This window comes from Anolis sagrei, chromosome 5, assembly GCF_037176765.1.
Source record: "Anolis sagrei isolate rAnoSag1 chromosome 5, rAnoSag1.mat, whole genome shotgun sequence".
Lineage (NCBI taxonomy): Eukaryota > Metazoa > Chordata > Lepidosauria > Squamata > Dactyloidae > Anolis > Anolis sagrei.
Genome location: NC_090025.1, coordinates 75,733,487 through 75,753,960, shown reverse-complemented (window position 1 = coordinate 75,753,960; position 20,474 = coordinate 75,733,487). Strand labels below are relative to the sequence as shown.

The window sequence follows — 20,474 nt, the reverse complement described above, 5'->3', positions numbered from 1 at the left end:
CCACATGAGAAGCTGGAGCTGACAGACAGGAGCTCGCCCTGCTCCCTGGATTCGAACTGCTGACATTTTGGTCAGCAGTCCTGACAGCACAAGAACAATAATTAAGCTTGTCCTGTTTAGGTCACATGATCATTGACTTCTTGACGGTTAACAGGAGAAACCCCACAGCAAGAGAAAAAACTCATCCTCTTAAAATAATGCCCTAGAGCAGGGGTCCTCAAACTTTTTAAACCGAGGGCCAGGTCACAGTCCCTCAAACTGTTAGAGGGCCGGATTATAATTTGAAAAAAGCATGAATGAATTCCTATGCACACTGCAAATATCTAATTTGTAATGCAAAAAAACCACTTAAAACAATACAATAATTAAAATGAAGAACACTTTTAACAAATATAAACTTATTAGTATTTTAATGGGAAGTGTGGCCCTGCTTTTGGCTGAAGAGATATGATTGTTGTTGTTGTTGTTGTGTGCTTTCAAGACATTTCAGACTTAGGTTGACCCTGTGAGAGGGCCGGGTAAATGACCTTGGAGGGCTGTATTCGGCCCTCGGGCCTTAGTTTGAGGACCCCTGCCCTAGAGTATTAGATTCAACATTATTTGAATCAAGGACTCATGATCAACCCAAGGAAGCAAAGAATTGTACTCCAAAATATCCAGTCATTCAACTATTCCTATTTTCAGCAGCTAGAAAACTCATGGGAGTAAAATTAATCTAAATTCCTGAATGTTCAGGATTTCCCATTTTCAAATTGTATTGCTTATGTCACACCTTACATTATTAACAGCTTTATACATAAAAAGAACACTTATGTGTTTTTAATTCTTGTTAAGTTAATGTGCAGAATATGATGATTACCTAAAAGCACCAGGACTGGTCCTGCCGAGGCCCAGCACAAGGGATTCTGTGATTTCCATGCTCTCAGAGCGCATCATTGGAACAATGTGCTTAAACAAGGACGAAGGGGACGGAACACCAATTATCTGAGAACAGAAAAACAGCATCAATATTCACAATTAAATGTGATCTCTGGATTTCTATATCATATTATGAAGGAAAACAAATGGTTAAGAAAAGAGAGTCAAGAATGTAAAAAGGAGACGAACAACTCCTCAATTTTCATTTAAATGGAACTGTGGAAATTGCAATCATTCTTTCCCCCAAGTCATTTTGCATGGGATGCCTCTCCCCATATCTCTATTATTCTGAATGTCTGTTATTTCATGCAGACATAAAATGCAACCACAGTATAAAGGTTATTCGTCTAAGTAATCGTAAGGTGGAGTAACTGAATGAGGTCTTTTAACTATAAAGGCCAGCCTATTTAGCTTGCAAGTAACCATAAGAGAGGGATCAAGTATGTTTTTTATTTCTGGTAAGAACAAAAATATGTATAGCCTAACATTTTGATGAAATATTCTAATCGTCAATGAACAAAAATAAAAATACAATAAAATTAATCAGATTTCAAAGATATATAAATTGTATGTATCTGGAATATGGTTTAGCCCTAAACGGTTCTGGCCTGGCTTACCTGTCCGAACACATCTCTCCCTATGAACCATCTAGGTCTCTAAAATCATCTGGGGAGGCCCTGCTCTCGGTCCCACCTCCTTCGCAGATGCGACTGGCGGGAACGAGAGACAGGGCCTTCTCAGCAGTGGCCCCTCGGCTATGGAACGCCCTCCCTAGGGATAACAGATCGGCTCCCATCCTCCTAACATTTCGAAAAAGAGTTAAAACTTGGCTCTTTGAGCAAGCAATCGCAGATGCAGTGTAACAGGCTAATTTAGATTGAATGATGTGACTGAAAAATGATTTTAGTAATGAGACACTGAGGACTTATGTTTTATTGTTTTTATTGCTTTTATATGGTTTATACTATATGTTAACTATATTTTATGTTGTTGGGGGCATTTAATTATGCCAATTGTAAATCGCCTTGAGTCGCCTTCGGGCTGAGAAAGGCTGTATAGAAATATGGTAAATAATAATAAAAAAATTGTAGTGGCTTGGTAACACTATGTAACAAAATTTGAAAAAAAATCAATTCCTGGTTTGAAAGTGTTGTTTCCTGTTCAATTGTGCAGCACTTACTTTGAAAGTAGTTGTTATACTCAAAAAACTTAAGTTTTGTGGCTGCCACAAACAATGTTGATTTGGTGGAGAAACTATGAGATATGCATTTTAAAAACTATAGAAAAATGTGCTGCAGGATGTCCCACAAAACCAAAGTTTTTTTTTCAGTTTAATACACATTTATTAGGTTTCTATGACAGAACCAATTAGAAAATGATATTTATAACCCAGTAACAAAAATTGTGTTACGTACTATAAGATACATTTTATGATTTTAAAAGCCTTTGGAAAAGACTGCATATCAGCTCTGTACAATTCAACTTCTTCTATGCATATGAAAAGACAGGATTGAGAGACAATAAATACTTATGGCATTTCTCAAAAATCAAACTTTTCCGGTTGTCTAGGAACAACGAATGAACATACTTTTGAATCAATGCTGTAACCACTGTCGGGGGTAGACGCCAGCGTCTCAGGAGGGGAACATCTGACAGAACCTGCAGATGCAGAAGAGGATGCAGAAGTTGCTGCACTGCAACAAAGAATCAAGTAGTTTCTCCAGAGCCCAATATAAGAGTCGCTGCTTATAGCAGTATTTACTTTCTTGGCATTGATAGGGCTGCTGTTAAAAGAAAATAAAGGAAATATTTGGTTTTTCAAAATGGTATTTCATAATGTACTGAATGCCCCTGATTAATATAATCTCATGACTCAGAACAATACTATTATCAATCGAGAGCAGTGCATAATCTGCATATGTAGATACTAAAAAAAGTCTGGCATAAGATTTGCCTTTCTAGAAAATCTTCTGGAACAACTATAAACCTTTAGCATCACTGTTTCCTTAAATGTTGTGAACACCCTAATAATGTATGGGGGGAGCATTTCTGCTACAGGAGGCAATGCTTGCATGGAGTAGACCAGGTATGGGCAAACCAAGGCCCGGGGGCCGGATGCGACCTCTTGTGCTCTTTTCTCAGGCCCTCCTCTCTCAAACCACCATCTCCTTCCTTCCTTCTCTCTTTCCTCCCTTCCTTTCCTTCTACCCTTTCTCATTCCTTGCTTCCCTCTTCCCCCCCCCCCCCCTTTCTCCTTCCTTCAGGCCTTCCTTCCCTTTTGTCTTTCCTCCCTCCATTCCCTTCCTTCCTTTCTTCACTTCCTCCCTTTCTTCTATTCTCTTTTTCCTTCCTACCCACCATCTCATCCTGACCAAGGCTAACCCTTTTGGGATCCAAACGTTTCCTTTCTTTCACTTTCTGCCTCCAAAAGAGAAGGGGAAGGGGAGGAAAGGGCGGGGGAGGGACTTGGGGGGAACACCCTTCCTCCTGGCCCGCCCACCCCACTCCGGCCTGCCATGCGGTCCCTAAGGTAGAAAATTTCCCCATGCCTGGAGTAGACTGTCCTGCCATAGCAGTTGTACTCCCGACTTATCCATGGGCCATATGAAAACCCCCATTTTGCCCCCTAAACCTACCCTCGAATTGAGATTGACATATAAATGAGTATATCTGATAGCAATGCTAAGTACATTTTACTGCCATAATTCCATTTACATTCAAGGATTACTACTGTCTTTATTCTGTTCCACAACCAAAGTCAAATCACAGCAAAAACAACCAAGAGAAGACATACTGAACTCCTATGTCTCCATACACACAAATGAAACTGGTTACTCTAAAGCAGTCATTTTAAGAAAGCCACTTACTTTATGTCAACCTGTGGAGACAACAGCTGGAGTCTGGTATAAGAAAACATCCAAGCATAGCTCACAGCTGTAGGGCAATGTTTTGGAAGATACTCCTGTTTCATAAAACTGGACAGGCTAATAATCCAAGGGTCCTGGCCCTGAGTTACATGTGCAAATATCCATATGTGGGATGGACTGATGACATCAAACTGGTGGCTAATAGGGGATGAGCTCCAATCAGCTAATGTTTGCAAATCTATTGAACTGGGACAATACAGTAACACAGTCTGTGTATAGAAACAAAAATAAATCAGTTTAGTATAGAAAAATGATGCCCTAGGAAACTGCTAGTGAAAGAAAAGAAAACTCTTGAATAAACAGGGTCCTTGCTAGTGGGTGGGTTTCATCTAGAGGTTTGTTTTTTTTAGGGAGGCAGCTGTTATTTTGTTTCTTATTCTAATACACAACAAGTCATCCCTACCTGTGTTGACAGTAATAGCTGCACTAAAATAATTCACAAGAACAACACATCAACTCAATACTTTTCCTCAGGTTCAAGACAAACTAGGGCCTGTCCAAATTAAATTGAAGTGAAGCACATGCCTAACTGAGGTATCCCCCCCCCCCCAATAAACATTTTCCTTGTGTGTGTGTGTGTGTGTGTGTGTGTGTCAGTCAGGAGCACTTCAGAAACTGCAAGTCACTTCTGGTATGAGAGAATTGGCTGTCTACAATGACGCCTGGATGTTCTACTATCCTGTGAGGTGCTTCTATCATGTCCAGTTCCAAACAAGCTGGAGCTGACAGATGGGAGATTACCCCACTCCCTAGATTCAAACTGCCAACCTTTCGGTCAGCAGTCCTGCCCGCACAAGGGTTTAATCCATTGTGACACAGGGGGCTCCAAAATAACCCTGTAATACAGGGGTCCTCAAACTTTTTAAACAGAGGGCCAGGTCACAGTCCCTCAAGTTGTTGGAAGGGCCAGATTATAATTTGAAAAAAAATGAATGAATTCCTATCACATTGCACAAATCTTATTTGTAGTGCAACCCCCCCCCCAAACAAAACACTTAAAGACAATACAATAATTAAAATGAAGAACAATTTAAACAAATATAAACTTATTAGTATTTCAATGGGAAGTGTGGGCCTGCTTTTGGCTGATGAGATAGGATTGTTCTTGTTCTTGTGTACTTTCAAGTTGTTTCAGACTTAGGTTGACCCTGAGCGAGGGCCAGGTAAATGACCTTGGAGGGCTGTATTCGGCCCTCGGGCCTTAGTTTGAGGACCCCTGCTGTAATACATTTACCTCAAGCTAGCCATAGGTTAAAAAGAGAAACCATAGGTTGAAGGCACACATCAGCAAAAGCAGAAACTATTGATCGTAAATACTGAGATTCAGAAATGCACCGCATTCAACTCAGTATAACTACATGTAGAAAACACATTATAGGTTCTAAAACAGGAAACCACCTTTTTCAACATCTATTATTGTTTTCAAATACACACAGAAAATGTTTCTTAAACATCTTACCTGATCAGCACCAGTGAGATGTATGAAACTTTCAAGAACTGATGAACTCAATCTGTCCATTACATCTATTGCCAACTCATCATCACCCTAAAATTGCAAATATATGATGTATGACAAAGTCAGGGGACATTAAAAGAAGACTATTAATTACGTGCTGCCATTGGCTTACCTTGGAAATGTCTAGGGCTATGAACAAGGCCCTTATTTCTTTAAGACAACTGACAGCCAGTCTTCTAGTAGCAGGTCTTGTGCTACAAAGAATGACCAGGGCAAAACCTTCCACAACATGAAATACACTTGAATAAGGGCTTTTTTCCAGGGGAAGGGTAGGAGCAGTGCCATTGCCCACACCACGCTAAAAGGGGGAGAAACAGGAGTTATTACAATAAATTAGGATCTATTATCTGTAGGAATTTATAGCTGCTAGGAATGCTACAAACAACATATGTGCTTAGTCTTCCCTAAATAATCAACAGAAGGAGTAAATAATCAACAGAAGGAGTGGTAATGCCAGTTAGCAATTTCACTAATTAACTAGGGGTGGGAATTGTGCCGCTCATGGGACTCATGAATAAATCTGAATTTATGCGATAGAGTGGTGAACATTAAAATCTATGCCATTTACTGCTACGCATCAGTACAATATTTAGCAGGAATTCATGCAACACAATTATACCTGAGCTTCTTGGTTCTTATTTTGCATTTGGACTGCTTGTTTCCATTGATTAATTAACTGCACTAGCATCTTTACTGCATTGTCAAGAAGTGTTGGGTGAACGTCAGTGACTTCACGGACAATAAAGTAAACAAATCCTGAAAGAACATCTTCTCGCCAATCTGGAAAGTCCAGCATTAATGCTTGCAAAGTATTGAAAGCCAGTGCACGCAATTCTTCATCCATATGAACTGTTAGCCTGTTGGAAACATAGACTGCTGTTTAAAATCCAAATAAAGGATAAGTGCTTTTATATAACAATCTGTTTCAATATGAAGTTTGAAAACAAAAATAAATAACAGGATGAATTGTTTATCTTTACACCTCAATTACTGGGAGATGGTGCAGAAAAATGCAATTGGATAACAGTTAAGAGATCAGAAATAGACTGTGGAATCACATTTTTCGCCATTTCTTCCACTCTCTGGATTAAATCCCCACCTAGAATAACCAAATGAGATGGGGACACAAGTCACCTAGCCCAAATTCCTGTTATGTCGGAATACACAGCTAACACATTTTTGGGAGATGGCCCTCCAATCTCCTTGTAAAGACCCCCAATGAAGGAGAGTCCACTACTACCTTATAAGGTAGTCCATTCTATTGCTGAAAAACTTTTGAGCGTTCCCCTGAGTGTTCACATAGAATGCCTTTACTTGCAATCTGAATCCATTATTTCACATCCTAGGCTTGCTCGTTCTTCCCCACGACTTCTCTTCATGTCAAATTTTAATATTCTCTTCAAGATAATACCAACTAGCTCCCTAAGATATTTCTAACTACAAAGCCAGTCTTCCAATAATGATAATAATAATAATAATAATACCAACAATAATAATAATACCTAATAATAATAATTTTATTGTGTCAGAAAAGACTTGCAAGTCGCTTCTGATGTTAGAGAATTGGCTGTCTGCAAGGACGCCCAGGGAGTGCCTGGATATTTTACCATCCTGTGGGAGGCTTCTCTCATGTCCACGCATGGGAAAAAGGAGCTGACAGATGGGAGCTCACCCCATCTCCAGATTCAAACCGCCAACCTTCAGATCAACAGTTCAGCCAGCACAAGGGTTTAACCCATTGTGTCACCACAGCTCCAACAACAACAATAGGGAGCTCCACTGACTGCCGTTCATTTTCCGGTCCCAATTCAAGGTGCAGGTTCTTACCTACAAAGCCCTGAACGGTTTGGGACCCGCCTACCTGCATAACCGCTTTTCCGTATACGAACCCACATGATCACTTCGATCATCTGGAGAGGCCCTGCACATGCTCCCACCTCCTTCGCAGGCGTGATTGGTGGGGACGAGGAAGAGGGCCTTCCCAGTGGTGGCCCCCCGACTCTGGAACTCAATTCCCAGAGACATCAGACATGCCCCAACTTTGGCAGTCTTTAGGAGGAACTTGAAAACGTGGTTGTTCCAATGTGCCTTCCCAGAATAAGGAAAACTCTCAGCAATATGCCCACAAAATGCAATTTACCATTGACTTAGGATTGACTGCGTCCTCTCATTTCTCTCTGAAAATCCTATCCCAGTTATATTCTACTTTGTTCACGTCAGCATTATTTTTTAATTTTAATCTATTACATTTGGCCTGGCCATTGGTTTTTAAATGCTTATATGTCACCATTGATTGTTTATTGCCTTTTTTGTTTATGTGATTTATATGATTTGCAATAAACAATGTATTGATTGTTTATTGATGTTTTGTTTACTGATGCTTTGTTTATTGATGTATTGTGGGATTGGCCTCATGTAAGCCGCACCGAGTCCCTTGGGGAGATGGTAGCGGGGTACAAATAAATTATTATTATTATTATTATTATTATTATTATTATTATAGCAACAACAACTTCATTTGTATCCCATTCAATCTCTGCGAAGGGACTCAGGGCGGCTTACATGACAAAGGAAACTAAAGTGAATAGAGAGCAGTCAACAGTTGAAAATGACACAACATTGCGACTCCTGTTTCTGAACTGATGCAAGCACATTCAATACATATGAATATAGCCTTCTTTTCTCTTCACCACTCAGAGCATGTTCTCAGCCTTTCAGCTTTTTGAATGCAAAAAAATAAATAAAAATAATCAAGCCATTCTGCCCTACTTCAAAAATATCACTACTTTAGAAAATAGATTTCTGGCTGGAAACAGTCTGTAAAATTCAAAACTATAAATAGGTTTCCTACACACAGCATGTTTTTAAAATGAGAGAACTTTATTGTTTTACCTTGCAAGAAGTTCAATAAGGTCTGTTCTGCTCATGCCATCTGGAATTAATCTTGGGATAGCAGCAATACAGGTTCTAAATAAATCGATTTTTGGTTTTCTTTCCCCCCTATGGAAATAAATAAAACTTATAATAATCAAATCTATTAGCATGATGTATTTACAGCATGGATCCAAACGTGGATTTCTTTTTCCTGTTATGGTTATATATTTCAGTACAACTTTATGGCTGAAATAAAGAGAACTCTATATTTTATGATAGATTACGTCCTACTGACTGGAATTAATTTTAACAGGATTTAAACATGGAGATAACTATTCCCCAACTTCCTCTGAAGTACAGGCAAGTTTGACAACTTATGTTATTGAATCAGATGTAAGTATGATTAATTGGTTACATACGTGATCATGTCTTCAGGTTCCTTATTGGACATCTGTATACTAGTCATGCACATTGGTCTTCCAACTTCTTTGTCTAGATGCCTCAGCATGCTATCCAATGCTTTTCTTACTTGAGGATAATATATTGACATTCCTGAAGAGGCAAAATCAACAGCACTTGATAGTCAAATGTGTTCTACACTGTCTTGATATCAGTCTAAACCAGTGGTTCCCAACCTCTGGGCTTCCAGGTGTTTTGGACCTCAGCTCCCACAGTTCCTAACAGCTGGTAAGATGGCTGTGATTTTTGGGGGTTGAAGTCCAAAACAACTGGAAGCCCAAAGGTTGGGAACTTTACAGCACAATTCCATCTATAACACAATTTGCAAAGGTTTAAAATGAAATAAAATTAGCCTAAGACTTATGAAAAATTAGATCTTTTGTAGGCGTACATGAAGCAAAGCATCCACCTATTGTTTATTCAGGGTACTCAAAATCCATGCACTCTAAGCCAGACAGAATTCTGGGAACAACAAGCATTCCCAATCCCTTTTGGAGTACTTTATGGTGGAGAGGTATTGCTTAGATTTCTGTGCCTGAAAGTTTGGGGTTTGTTTATTTGTCCTTTAGTGTACTTGGAATTTAGCCAAACTTCCTGATGACTTAACTTTTGAATTTTTGATGATTAACTATTAGTATACAGGATTATGTTTTATATACTTGAAAGATCTAAAAAAAGAAAAGAAAAATGAGAACTGCGTCCTGGAATCTCTTTTAATAACTAGTTGCTTAAGTCTTCTTTCACTTGCTGCCATTCACTGGTCGAACGCTTGGTCCCATAGCCAAGTCTTAAGTTTCCTTCTAAAGGACAGAAGGGAGGTGGTCAGTCTGATGTCCCTGGGGAGAGCATTCCACAGATGGGGGGCCACTGATGAGAAGGCCCTGTCTGTTGTCCCTACCAGTTGCATTTGCAATGATGCTGGAATCGAAAGCAGGGCTTCTCCAGATGATCTTAAATTTCGTAACAGGAGATACGTTCGGACAGGTAGTATATACTACTACTGATATGCCAAAATTTGATTACTGGGGGGATTCGGCGGGGACTGAACTTCCTTTCTGGGAGCTGTAGTTTACCCACAACCAGAGAAATTGTGATCTCCACTGATGATGGCCCTGGACAAACTTGGCACACAGAACCCCCATGATTAACTCAACCTACTGGAGGAGTTTGAGGGGACTGACTCACCATAGTTTAGTTTACCCTACATCCAGAGAGCACACTGAACTCCACCGGTGATGCATCTAGAGCAAACTTGCCCAACGTAACAAACTTTTAAGTACTGATGGAGTTTTTCAGGGTTAACCTGGCATGATGTGAGTTGTAGTTCACCCACAACCTTATGCATTTTGTGCAATTAAAAAAATAACTTTTTCAAATAATCCGTGCAACACTTTTATTTTTAACAACTAGTACTTGATCCCTTGTGTGCCATGTATATTTAGTAGTTCTAGCAAAAATAAAAATATTGATTCACAGACATCCACTATTTAGAGAGATACACCTTAAAAAGAAAATACTCTGTCAGTTCTTTAACATAATTCTCAAATGTTTTGGAACTTAGATATTTGAAGAATTGTCTCTATCTGCCCACAATTTGAGTCACGTTTTTCAGCCAAGATTCTCTGCAACCTTAATGTTCTTCCACAAGTTACTAGGGATTCTGTAAGTGGTTGTGTTTGAAAAAATAAAAACAAACATTTTGAACTGTAAATCAAATTATTTTTTGGCAGAAGTTTCCTAAGACCTGAAGAATCCCTCTAAGTGAAATAGTTGAGAAAGGTCGATATGGGCTAACAATCTTTGGGGGAAGAATATCTTATTGCTGCATTTCTGGTAAGTGGTAACATGAAATCTTTCTTGTAACAGTCGAACATTGGAAATGCCTTCTCCAAGTGTTACATTTAACTGACATTAAAATGTTAGGCTTAGACCTATGTTAGCTCTGCTATTGATTAACTGACTAATCTTATAGTGTTGGGTGTTTTCAAGCTTTTGTTATTTCTGTCTGAGATATAATATATAAGACATAAAGAGAAAACCAGTCATTTTCTTTGAATAATATAATAGACTGACCTATAACCTTTGCTTCTTCATCCGTCAGAGTTTTATTGAGAAAAATTTTCTTTACACGGAGAGTGTTCCCTGAGGGAAGTACAACTCCTGTAGTTGGCATAGGTGGCTCGCCATCCTTTTGTTGTAAACTGTCTGCTATCACGAGGAAGACTCTGAGGCCTATATTCATTCTCTGCAGAAGACAGGGAAACACTTATTAGCAACCCAGGCAAAATAATGTAATATACGGTAGATTAAAAAGCATATTTCAATTAATAAAACCTTTGACAAACTAACTCCTTTCTACCAAGTTCTTTGTTTATTTGTCTACCTCTCTCTTTTATTTATCATTTTTTTTAAACCAGCACAGCACTGGAAAGATGGAACAAGAGAACTGAGAAACATATATTGCTTCCCAAATCCCTTATTGAACATTTGTCAACTGTAAAACAGAGAGGATAGGGGAGAGCAGATCATCCCACCTGCCTCACCAGCTGCATGTTTTAAAAGGCATAAGTTTAGCCACCAAAGTGGAAATTATTTTTTTAAAAAGTAGAGCCCAGTGATTATTTTTTTTAAAAAATCCAGCCTGATGCATTTTGGAAGAAGCCTTCAAGTAGTATGTAGAAGGTCCAAATACTTTTGTCTACTTATGTAAAGGCTTATCTGACCTAGAGGTTTCATTTCACACAGGAATTATGTTAGTTTTGAATAAAACATTTGCTGAAACATGTTCAACAGTTCTTGTTTTTTACAATGTAGGAACCTATTCCTATTTTTTCATGTTATTTCTGCCATTGGAACAAAATTTTCTGTTAAAGGGATGCTCAGTAACACATCTACTTCATTAACTGAGGCATACCTGCTAATGCTCTACTTTTAACGAAACACAATATCATCAACTAAGCATTCTGAATCAGCATCTGGAGGAAGTTAATTCAAATATATATCAAAACTCGTGATCCTATTAGCTAAACAACTTGTAGAACACTTTGGTCCAGCACCTTTATTACTATTATTTATGTAATATCTACCCCACCTTTCTCCATCCCCCAAAGGGGACTCAAGGTGGCTTTACAAGATAGGCAGCTATTCAATGCCATTAAAACAATGTAAAAATTACAATAAACATTTTAAAAATCGGATAATGAAAAGCATCAAAACATTTAAAACATTAACCAATATCATCACTGTTAAAACCATACTATTCATAATTGTAGTCCAGGCCATTCCAATCTATAAACCTATCCTAGAAAAAACACCTCTCCCTGACATAGATGCAACCCACCATTTGGCACATATAGATGTACCTAGACCAATATTGCATAGAAACAATGAAAAGATATTTGTCAGACAAATACACAACTTGGGAGGAATAAATCAGGATTCAGTTTCTCCTGTTCCAAATGTTAGCTTGTTATTGCTTGTGAAAAGCTATTCAATTCCTGAACTGGCCAACCACCAGTTCTGAATTAGTGAGCATTGCTGGCAAAAAACCTAGAGTTTATTTTCAACCGTGTTTCCTGGTTTGCAGATAACAAGTTGTGAAACAACTGAAACAAAATTTTCAACCCAAGGTTTCCCAGGAAATCCATGGATATGTTTCATATGGTCCGCAAACCAGAAACAATAACAAAATCCTCTCCTTATTTCTAATATTTCCTTGAATGTTAATACTTTTCAAATGTTTTTCTTTCCAGACTAATCTGTATGAATGAAACCAATTTCAAATGCAATATAATAAACCATAAGTAAAAGTGTTCATGTGCACTTGGTGGGGAGGGACCTGAAGCATTTATCTGAATGTCAAGAGAATCGAATAACTGAAAAACACGAGAACCACTGAATTCCTGTTTAGCCCTTGAACAACTATAAAGAAAGAATGAAGAGGAATATAGACGACCAGGTTCAATGGGTAACACAGGATTATTTATACAGGACTTAATTATACTGTTAACAGAAAATGTGAATGCAAATTACAAATAAGGAATTAAAGCAGTGCATAAACATCGGGATGTTTTAGGCTTTAAATCACCTAAATATGTAAGTGAAATTTTAATATTTAAAACACCTTGACCTGTAAGCATATTTATAAGTACATATCAAAAACAAAATAACAAGCATTTGAAATTCCAAGGGTGTTACCTCTGGATTTATAGTGAAGGTTTTTGGTGATTTGCCAACACTGAGAAGATCAAAAATGATTTCTTTCATTGCAAAATCCAAGCGTTCCTAGAGAAAATTATGTCAACATGAGATGCTTTGTAAATTATAAACATATTCCAACACAATGGGGTATTAGACCCTTATTTTCAACTCCTCAGAAAAAAGTGTCATGTTACTCTATCATAATCCAATGATCCAACAACTTGAAAATTTCACTGTGAATTGTTCAAAGATAATTCAGTGTGCCTTAAAGTAGGTTAGGTTGCACTATCACAGATATAATTTTGTATAATTTTGTATAAGTTCTGACAATCAGAACTATTAAAAAAACTATTTAATGGCACACTAGCTAAACACTGCTCTTAGGAACCACTGAGTTTTCCAAACATTTATCCAAAGTTTCTTCTATAACAAGATTTCTACTAAGACACAATTGTGCTGTTACTACTCATAAATTACACTATGTAACATGGGTTTTGTTCCTGAGTTATAAATGTCATTTCCTAATTGGTTCTATCATAAAAACATGGGAAAAGTCTATTAAACTATCATAAAAACATGGAAAAAATTATTAAATGGTGGGACATCCTGCAGCACATTTTGTTATAGTTTTTCAATTAATATCTCATAGAGTTTCAACCAAATCAGCATGGTTTGTGGCCAAAAATGAAGTTTCTTGGGTATAACAACTACTTTCAGAGATAGTATCACACCATTAAACAGGAAACAACACTTTCAAACCAGGAACAGATTTTTAATTTTTTTTTTTTTGTTACATGGTGTTATAGCATTTTTAATCTCCCATCTCATCATCTATCATCTATACATAACAAATGTGCACAGTATATATTCCCACAATATTGAACAGGCAGTTATAGTAATGCCTGTTTACATGCAGAAAACATAGCCTGTGTGCAGAAAATTCTTTTATGCCTCAAGTTCGTCTACCTAATAGACTATTGAGAGAATAGTCCCACATATTTAACCTTGAACCTAGAGCACAAGAATTGAAAATAGAGCACAAGAATCTAATGGGGTACTTGTGTCAGCAGAACTGGGAAGCCATCAAGTGCAACCCTGAGTAAAGGTTATGGTACGGGAATAAACCCTTAAGTATTGAATGCATATCAGACTAAAATATATTGTGAAGTAGCATTACCTGAGCAATGAACTGAATAATTTTTACAAATATGTTCAGAGGTGTGTCTCGAGGGACTACACTGCGAGATCCTTTTGGGAAAAGTGCTGATACAATGCTCATGAGTCGGCTGTGGAGAAAAATATTTTGAAAACAAAATTAAAGAAAGTAACTTAGCTTAATCAAATGAAGAGCAAACAATGCATTTAATATGAAAAATATAAATAATTTAATATATTGAAGTATAACGACTTACCTTTGTGTTACAGTGTTGCTTTCACATTTTATTCTAATAACATAAACCCATAATAATCTATATAGTGATTCCAGTGCAACTCGAGACATTTTGGGATCTTTATTCTGTGAAAACAATTTTTAAAAAATTAGCAAACAGATTTTCAGATAGAAACAATATATTTAAGTATTGTAAAATACTAGTAAAATTGACTTCAACAAAAAATAAAATCAACATAGTCACATATTTTTGACTGAAAATATTGCCTCTTTAAACTTCATTAACATCAGTCAATTCAACTTAATTACAATTATTCTGCTTTAACAGAAAGCCACAGCAAAAAACACAACATACCGAACAAGAAAACAAGTATCAGCCAGCGTTTTAGGATATATAATCTTCAGAAGGCAGAATACAGAAAATTCCACAACAAAATAATGTATAAAATATCAGATTAGAACCAATACAGACACCACTTAAAACGACTAGTAACAATTAAATTATACATAGTACTTAAAATGCATATTGAAATAAAATGTATTAAACATATTTTAAAGCCTGTAATGATGGAGCAATCTACATTTTCTAGGAGAGGGAATTCCAACATGCAGAACCACTATCAAATGACCACTACTACCTACCACCAAGGCACATCAGATTCTTACAAAATGTGACTGATAACAGGCACAACCTTTCACATTGGGCATTTGAGAAAGTGAAACAAAAAACCCTCATTTTTGCCCCAGTCCATAGATTTGATTTCATGTTATTATAATTAAATATTCACTTATTCAGAAGGGTGATTGGGTCAAGCACCTCATATTTCTGGGATCTGATTTTCACCACTTTCAAACCACTTTAGGTCAGTGGTTCTCAACAACCTGTGGGTCCCCAGATGTTTTGGCCTTCAACTCCCAGAAATCCTAACAGCTGTTAAACTGGCTGGAATATCTCAGAGTTGTAGACCAAAATACAGGTTGAGAACCACTGCTTTAGGTTGTCTTGAAGAAGATGTAGTCAGAATTAAGGAGCTGGCAACCCCAGCCATTTGACCTTGGGAAGAAATGTAGGCTCGTATTTTAGACAAGAATTACAACTAGAGTGTTATGAAATAATTATTTAAAAATTAAAATTAAATAAATAAGAAACGCTAGTGTTGTTTATGTAGTATAGCTGCAAAGTCTCCATTTTTATGTTTTTCTTAAAATGAAGCTAATGTTAAGATGCTTCTAGTCTGGCTTCTATCAAACATGAGTTGGAAAAATATATTCCCTTTTGTGCCAATTACCAATCACACTTTTTAAAAGAAAAACAGCATTGTATCAAAGAATCAAAGCATTTGTTACTTGAAAGGAAAAGGGGGAAACAGCAGCTTCTATACCATAAATGGAAATGCTCCTAAACCCTGCACCTCATCATCTGTGGGTCCTCAAGAACTCCAGAGGATTGTGGATCACTTTGTGTACCACTTTGGCAAACTGAAAAGGATGTTATTTCACTTTCAGCCATCACTTTAAAACAGAATTTATCATGTTCCAGGTCTTCCTTCCCAAAATAGCTTGCAATGACCTTATCCAACCTTAACATTTCTTTTTTTGCCTGAACAGCACAATTTTTAAAAAAATCCAAATGTTTTGGAAGCACTTAAGAAGTGCCAAAGGCAACATAGGATTTCCAAAGCAATGTACCTGGCCCTTAAGATGCATGATTCCCACTCCTGCTCTAAAGCAATTGTCCAAAACTTCAAAGGAAATTAGTATTATTTCAATGTACAGTATAATTTCCACAATAAACATTGTCAAGCAGAATGAAGGAGAGCCTAAATTGTTTTTCTTCTTAATTACCATCAATGTAACAAATATATCCCTTCAATCTCTTGAAATTACACTGTACTTACAATGTATCTGCCAGACCTAGGCAAGGTATAGTCTTGAAGCTACATATGTCCTTTTCTCTTCTGGCTAGTTTATTTTGGGTAGGGGCCTTGTTTTACTGTAATTTGATCATCCTTTGTAAGGCACCAGTTTCCTGCCTCTTTAGGTCCCAGAGATAGAAAACAGATGCCCAGATACAGTAGATGTGAATATACCAATAAGCTACTTGGGAAAAAAATCATGTGCTTGTTATACGGTTGATTATTAGTGCTGACGTACATAGCCAATTTCCTCCACTCACTACACAAGTTAGTAAGACTAACAGATAGTTTGCCATGAACTCCAAATTGGGTGCTACTCCCAAATATTTCAGAATTAAATATCAACAAACACTAAATTGTCACAGCCTTACAATCCTGCTTGCTAAAGAACAATACAAAGATTCAGAAATCAGTGCAATATATGATCACGGCAGCAAGATTGCTTTACATGCAGAAATTGAAGAACTCAGGAAAATGATGGACTTGGCCGAGATAGATAAATGTACCTGCTTATTAAAAGAAGGAACACTGGGGAAAATCTAATTGATTGGAATCACCTGAAATTGAGGATATATCACACATATTATTTGATTGTAAATTGTATCAGAAGCTAAGAAACTTCTACCTTGGTCCATATATCAAACGGACAATGTATTGGTAATCTCACACCAGAACAACATATTTTATGCGTGGCCAAGACCCAAAAACAACATATAAAACAACTCTGTATTTAAGTAAAACAATACATTTGAGAACCACATATGTGGAACAGATCGGGGTAAATTGTAGGGGTGATAAGGAAATATGATGTATATATTCAGTTTCATCATATTTATTTACTATATTGTTTTATGTGTCTTATTTTAACTTACCACATAGAGTGCAATCAAATCTTACCAAGCCTTGTTGTTGTTTGGTTTGGTATTGTGATATGGCCTAAGGGCCAATCAATAAAACTGACTGATTGGAAACTTTTTATTGGCCTTTTCGAATGAAGATGAAAAGGATTTACCAATTTTGAGTTCTGAAGACTAAATTGAAAAGTCTTTTTGTTTGAGAAAAGTCAACACTAAGAAACCTGGAAAATGGTCCCTATGTTATTCTTTGTAGCTGAATGAAGACAGATTGGAATTCAACTACATTCTAAGCAATGAACAAGTGTAAAATTTAATGAACTTGCCATGGAAACTATTATTTGAAATTCATTTGCAATGATAGGAAACACAGTAGTGTTTTGAAATAGTACATTTAACACCAGCTGTAAAAATATTTCTGTTAAGTTCACATTCTATAGAACTAAAATGTATAATAGTTTATTATCCTGCTTCATTCTAACCCACAGGTCAGAACTGCTTAAATTTTAACTGCCAGGTTTTTTCCCCCACCAATGGATATGTTGGCAAGGGCTGATGCAACTTGCATTTGAACAGTATCTGGAAGATACACAATTTCCAACCATTCTAGCCTATTTCAATATATGAAATCCAAAGCTGTTTTATTCTTTGTCAGAATTTATTTTCTGTGAAACTACATAAGTGTTTTTAAATAACTACCACAGAAATGCACTTTGTGTCATACTGCATGGCAGGTATAACTGTTTTTGTTATTTGTTATTAAATTCCTGGCAATGCCAGCTTTCATACATAATGTCTTTTCACACAATTGCTTCCTGACTGAGGCACTGCTACTTTTACAGAATCAAACAAGACACACAATGCAACAACATAAAAACAAGACAAAAAGCTATTTCTTACTTTGTTATTACAACGTATTAACTCACCTGAAGAGTTTCTATTTGTTTTCTGATACTGTTGTTAGATGGCATCTAAATAAAGCAATGCAAGACAGCAAAACATAACAAACATGAGAATGGGAAGCACATGCATGTTAGATGAAAAATAAAAGCACAAATAGAAAGCTGTTTACTAGGGCTCTATTCAGCAGAAAGTTATTTTTGTAGAATCTGTTTGACTCGGGTACACCAATGATTCATTAAATTTAGCATGGTGCTTGTCATCTGTATCTCCTAGCTTTGACCATCATCTTCTGGCAATCATGTTGAATAAAGCTTAATTTTCTACAGCCAGGATCTAAAGATCCAAATTATTAGTTTTGTGGAACAGCGCTTTTCATCAGGAAGCAGTATGGCAAGCCATTTTAAAAAAACAGAAAAGGTTGTCTTTTTTTTTTTTCACTTATGGTTTTGATTACACTATGTAACACGATGTTGTTCCTGGGTTATAGATGTCATTTCCTAATTGGTTCTATCATAAAAACACGGGGAAAGTGTATTATACTGCAAAAAAACTTTGTTTTTGCAGGACATCCTGTTAAAGTTTTTCAATGAATATCTCATCGAGTCTCAACCAATTAAACACAGTTTGTGGCAGCCACAAAAATGAATTTTCTGGAGCATAACAACTGTTTTCAAAGTAAGTACCACACAATTAAACAGGAAATAACACTTTCAAACCAGGAACAGATTTTTTTCAAATTTTGTTACATAGTGTTATTGGGGATGTGGGTTAACATTCATCCAACAGTCTAATCCTCAGGAGGTTGGGAGAGGTAAGGGATCGTATCCCATGTTGTGTCCGCCTCTGAAGATGCAGTTATCATGGGGTTTTTTTTTAATTCACATAGCAGCCCTATCTTCAGAAAGTGATTCTCTTTTTTTTGGGGGGGGGGGGCACTATTTTGAAGATAGGTGGGCCACATATTTCTGTTTCGACCAGTACCTCTTATGTGAAATAGACACCCTGTGTGTTTTGCCCAGACAAAGGAAAAGAGGTACTGTGGGCAACAGAAATATGCTCCACACAGGAATGGGAGAAGAAACTGGATTCATGGGATAAGTGATACTGTGGCACATATAGAACTGAGTAATTTCTGTTTGCCAAATGTTTCTGTTCCCCCTGGTATTTTCCTTCTTTTCTTGTGTAAAACGGCTACCAACAGCATACAGGAAGAGGAAAGGAGACAGAATCCAAAATGTAAGTGAAGTGGCATATGGGGACTTCTCTTTCTCCTGGGACCATGCTGTGTAGCTCCTCCTGCAGGGACCACAGTGGTAGTACCCCATTCCAACTCCCAGATATTAAAATAAGTTTTTCCACTTCAATGTGTGTGTGTGGGAAGTATATGCTTGTAATCCCTGAAAAAGTGTGTTTATCCTTTTAAAAAACACAATAGGATTTAGCCATGGTATATTAGTGCAATCTAATCAGCATACATTCCTAAATATTCAATAACTGAACTTCCCAATGAGGTTGCTCGTTTTTCCTTATGCTGACTAGGTATAGCTTCCAACACTGGTCCCAATTTTCCCCATACAAAACCAAGCCAAAATGCTAAAAATAACTATAAATTCACAAAACCAATTCAAAACTTCAAGAGTGAAACAAAGGAGAATACTCCAAAATATTCTTACAATACTGCAACAGACAAAAAAGAAACTAAGGATTTAGGTCAGTGGTTCTCAACTTGTGGGTCCCCACGTGTTTTGGCCTATAACTCCCAGAAATCCCAGCCAGTTTACCAGCTGTTAAGATTTCTGGAAGTTGAAGGCCAAAACATATGGGGAACCACAGGTTGAGAACCAACAATTTAGGTAGAAAGTATGCTGGAATTGATGTGTGGAGAGTGGTTGGGGCTCTTACCAAAACACTTTCATAGTAGCTCTAGAAGGTTCTAAACACTGCACTGCTTCGGCTTAGATCACCCATATGTATGAGTCACACAGACCACATTATATGAAGCCATTTTCTATAACTCTCTGAAATATTCTGCCACTCATTCTAATCCTCAAAGTTGATGTAAGTTATCAATCGTTACCCTTGATAATTCAAGATAATTCAACAATGGGCATGACATAACAAGGATGTAATGTGAAGTTTTATTGGGTAGTTATCTGAGTTTACAATAATCCAATGTTTCGAAATCTTAGTACTTTCCCGAGAGATCAATCCTAGCCTGGAGGATTTTCTCAGATAAAATCCTAATAAATAGTAAAGTAACACAGTAATTAGTATTCAACATTTCTATTGAACAGAGCCCTATAATAAAATGTTATGCTGTTAAAGGACAACAAAACTATATTAATATAAACAATACATGCTGCATGGTTACAAAGTAAAGTGCTTGGCAATGGTAGTCTTTCTGCATCCATTGTCAGCAATATAAGTTTCCTTAAAAAGAACTGAAAAAGGTATCAGCATTCTTGTCTACATTCTAAACAGAAAAAGCTTCCGTAGCAGAGAAACAGAGACGAATAA

General features: G+C 37.0%; 1 protein-coding gene across 11 annotated transcripts in view; it reads right to left on the bottom strand.

Annotated features, from left to right (window-relative positions):
- Window positions 1-20,474, bottom strand: part of FRYL (FRY like transcription coactivator) — a 178,028-nt gene that overhangs the window by 73,061 nt on the left and 84,493 nt on the right. For 8 of the 11 annotated variants that reach the window (XM_067468777.1, XM_067468779.1, XM_067468778.1 and 5 more), the window contains 13 exons: window positions 17,981-18,025; window positions 14,307-14,410; window positions 14,072-14,180; window positions 12,892-12,978; window positions 10,768-10,939; window positions 8,655-8,787; window positions 8,254-8,361; window positions 5,981-6,218; window positions 5,474-5,659; window positions 5,305-5,391; window positions 3,786-4,054; window positions 2,507-2,702; window positions 860-984 (listed from right to left, as the gene is read on the bottom strand). In XM_067468777.1, coding sequence (XP_067324878.1) covers window positions 860-984; window positions 2,507-2,702; window positions 3,786-4,054; window positions 5,305-5,391; window positions 5,474-5,659; window positions 5,981-6,218; window positions 8,254-8,361; window positions 8,655-8,787; window positions 10,768-10,939; window positions 12,892-12,978; window positions 14,072-14,180; window positions 14,307-14,410; window positions 17,981-18,025 — 1,859 coding nt within the window. The remainder of the gene's footprint in view (window positions 1-859; window positions 985-2,506; window positions 2,703-3,785; window positions 4,055-5,304; window positions 5,392-5,473; window positions 5,660-5,980; window positions 6,219-8,253; window positions 8,362-8,654; window positions 8,788-10,767; window positions 10,940-12,891; window positions 12,979-14,071; window positions 14,181-14,306; window positions 14,411-17,980; window positions 18,026-20,474) is intronic. The other 3 variants (XM_067468774.1, XM_067468775.1, XM_067468776.1) reach the window with 1 other exon arrangement.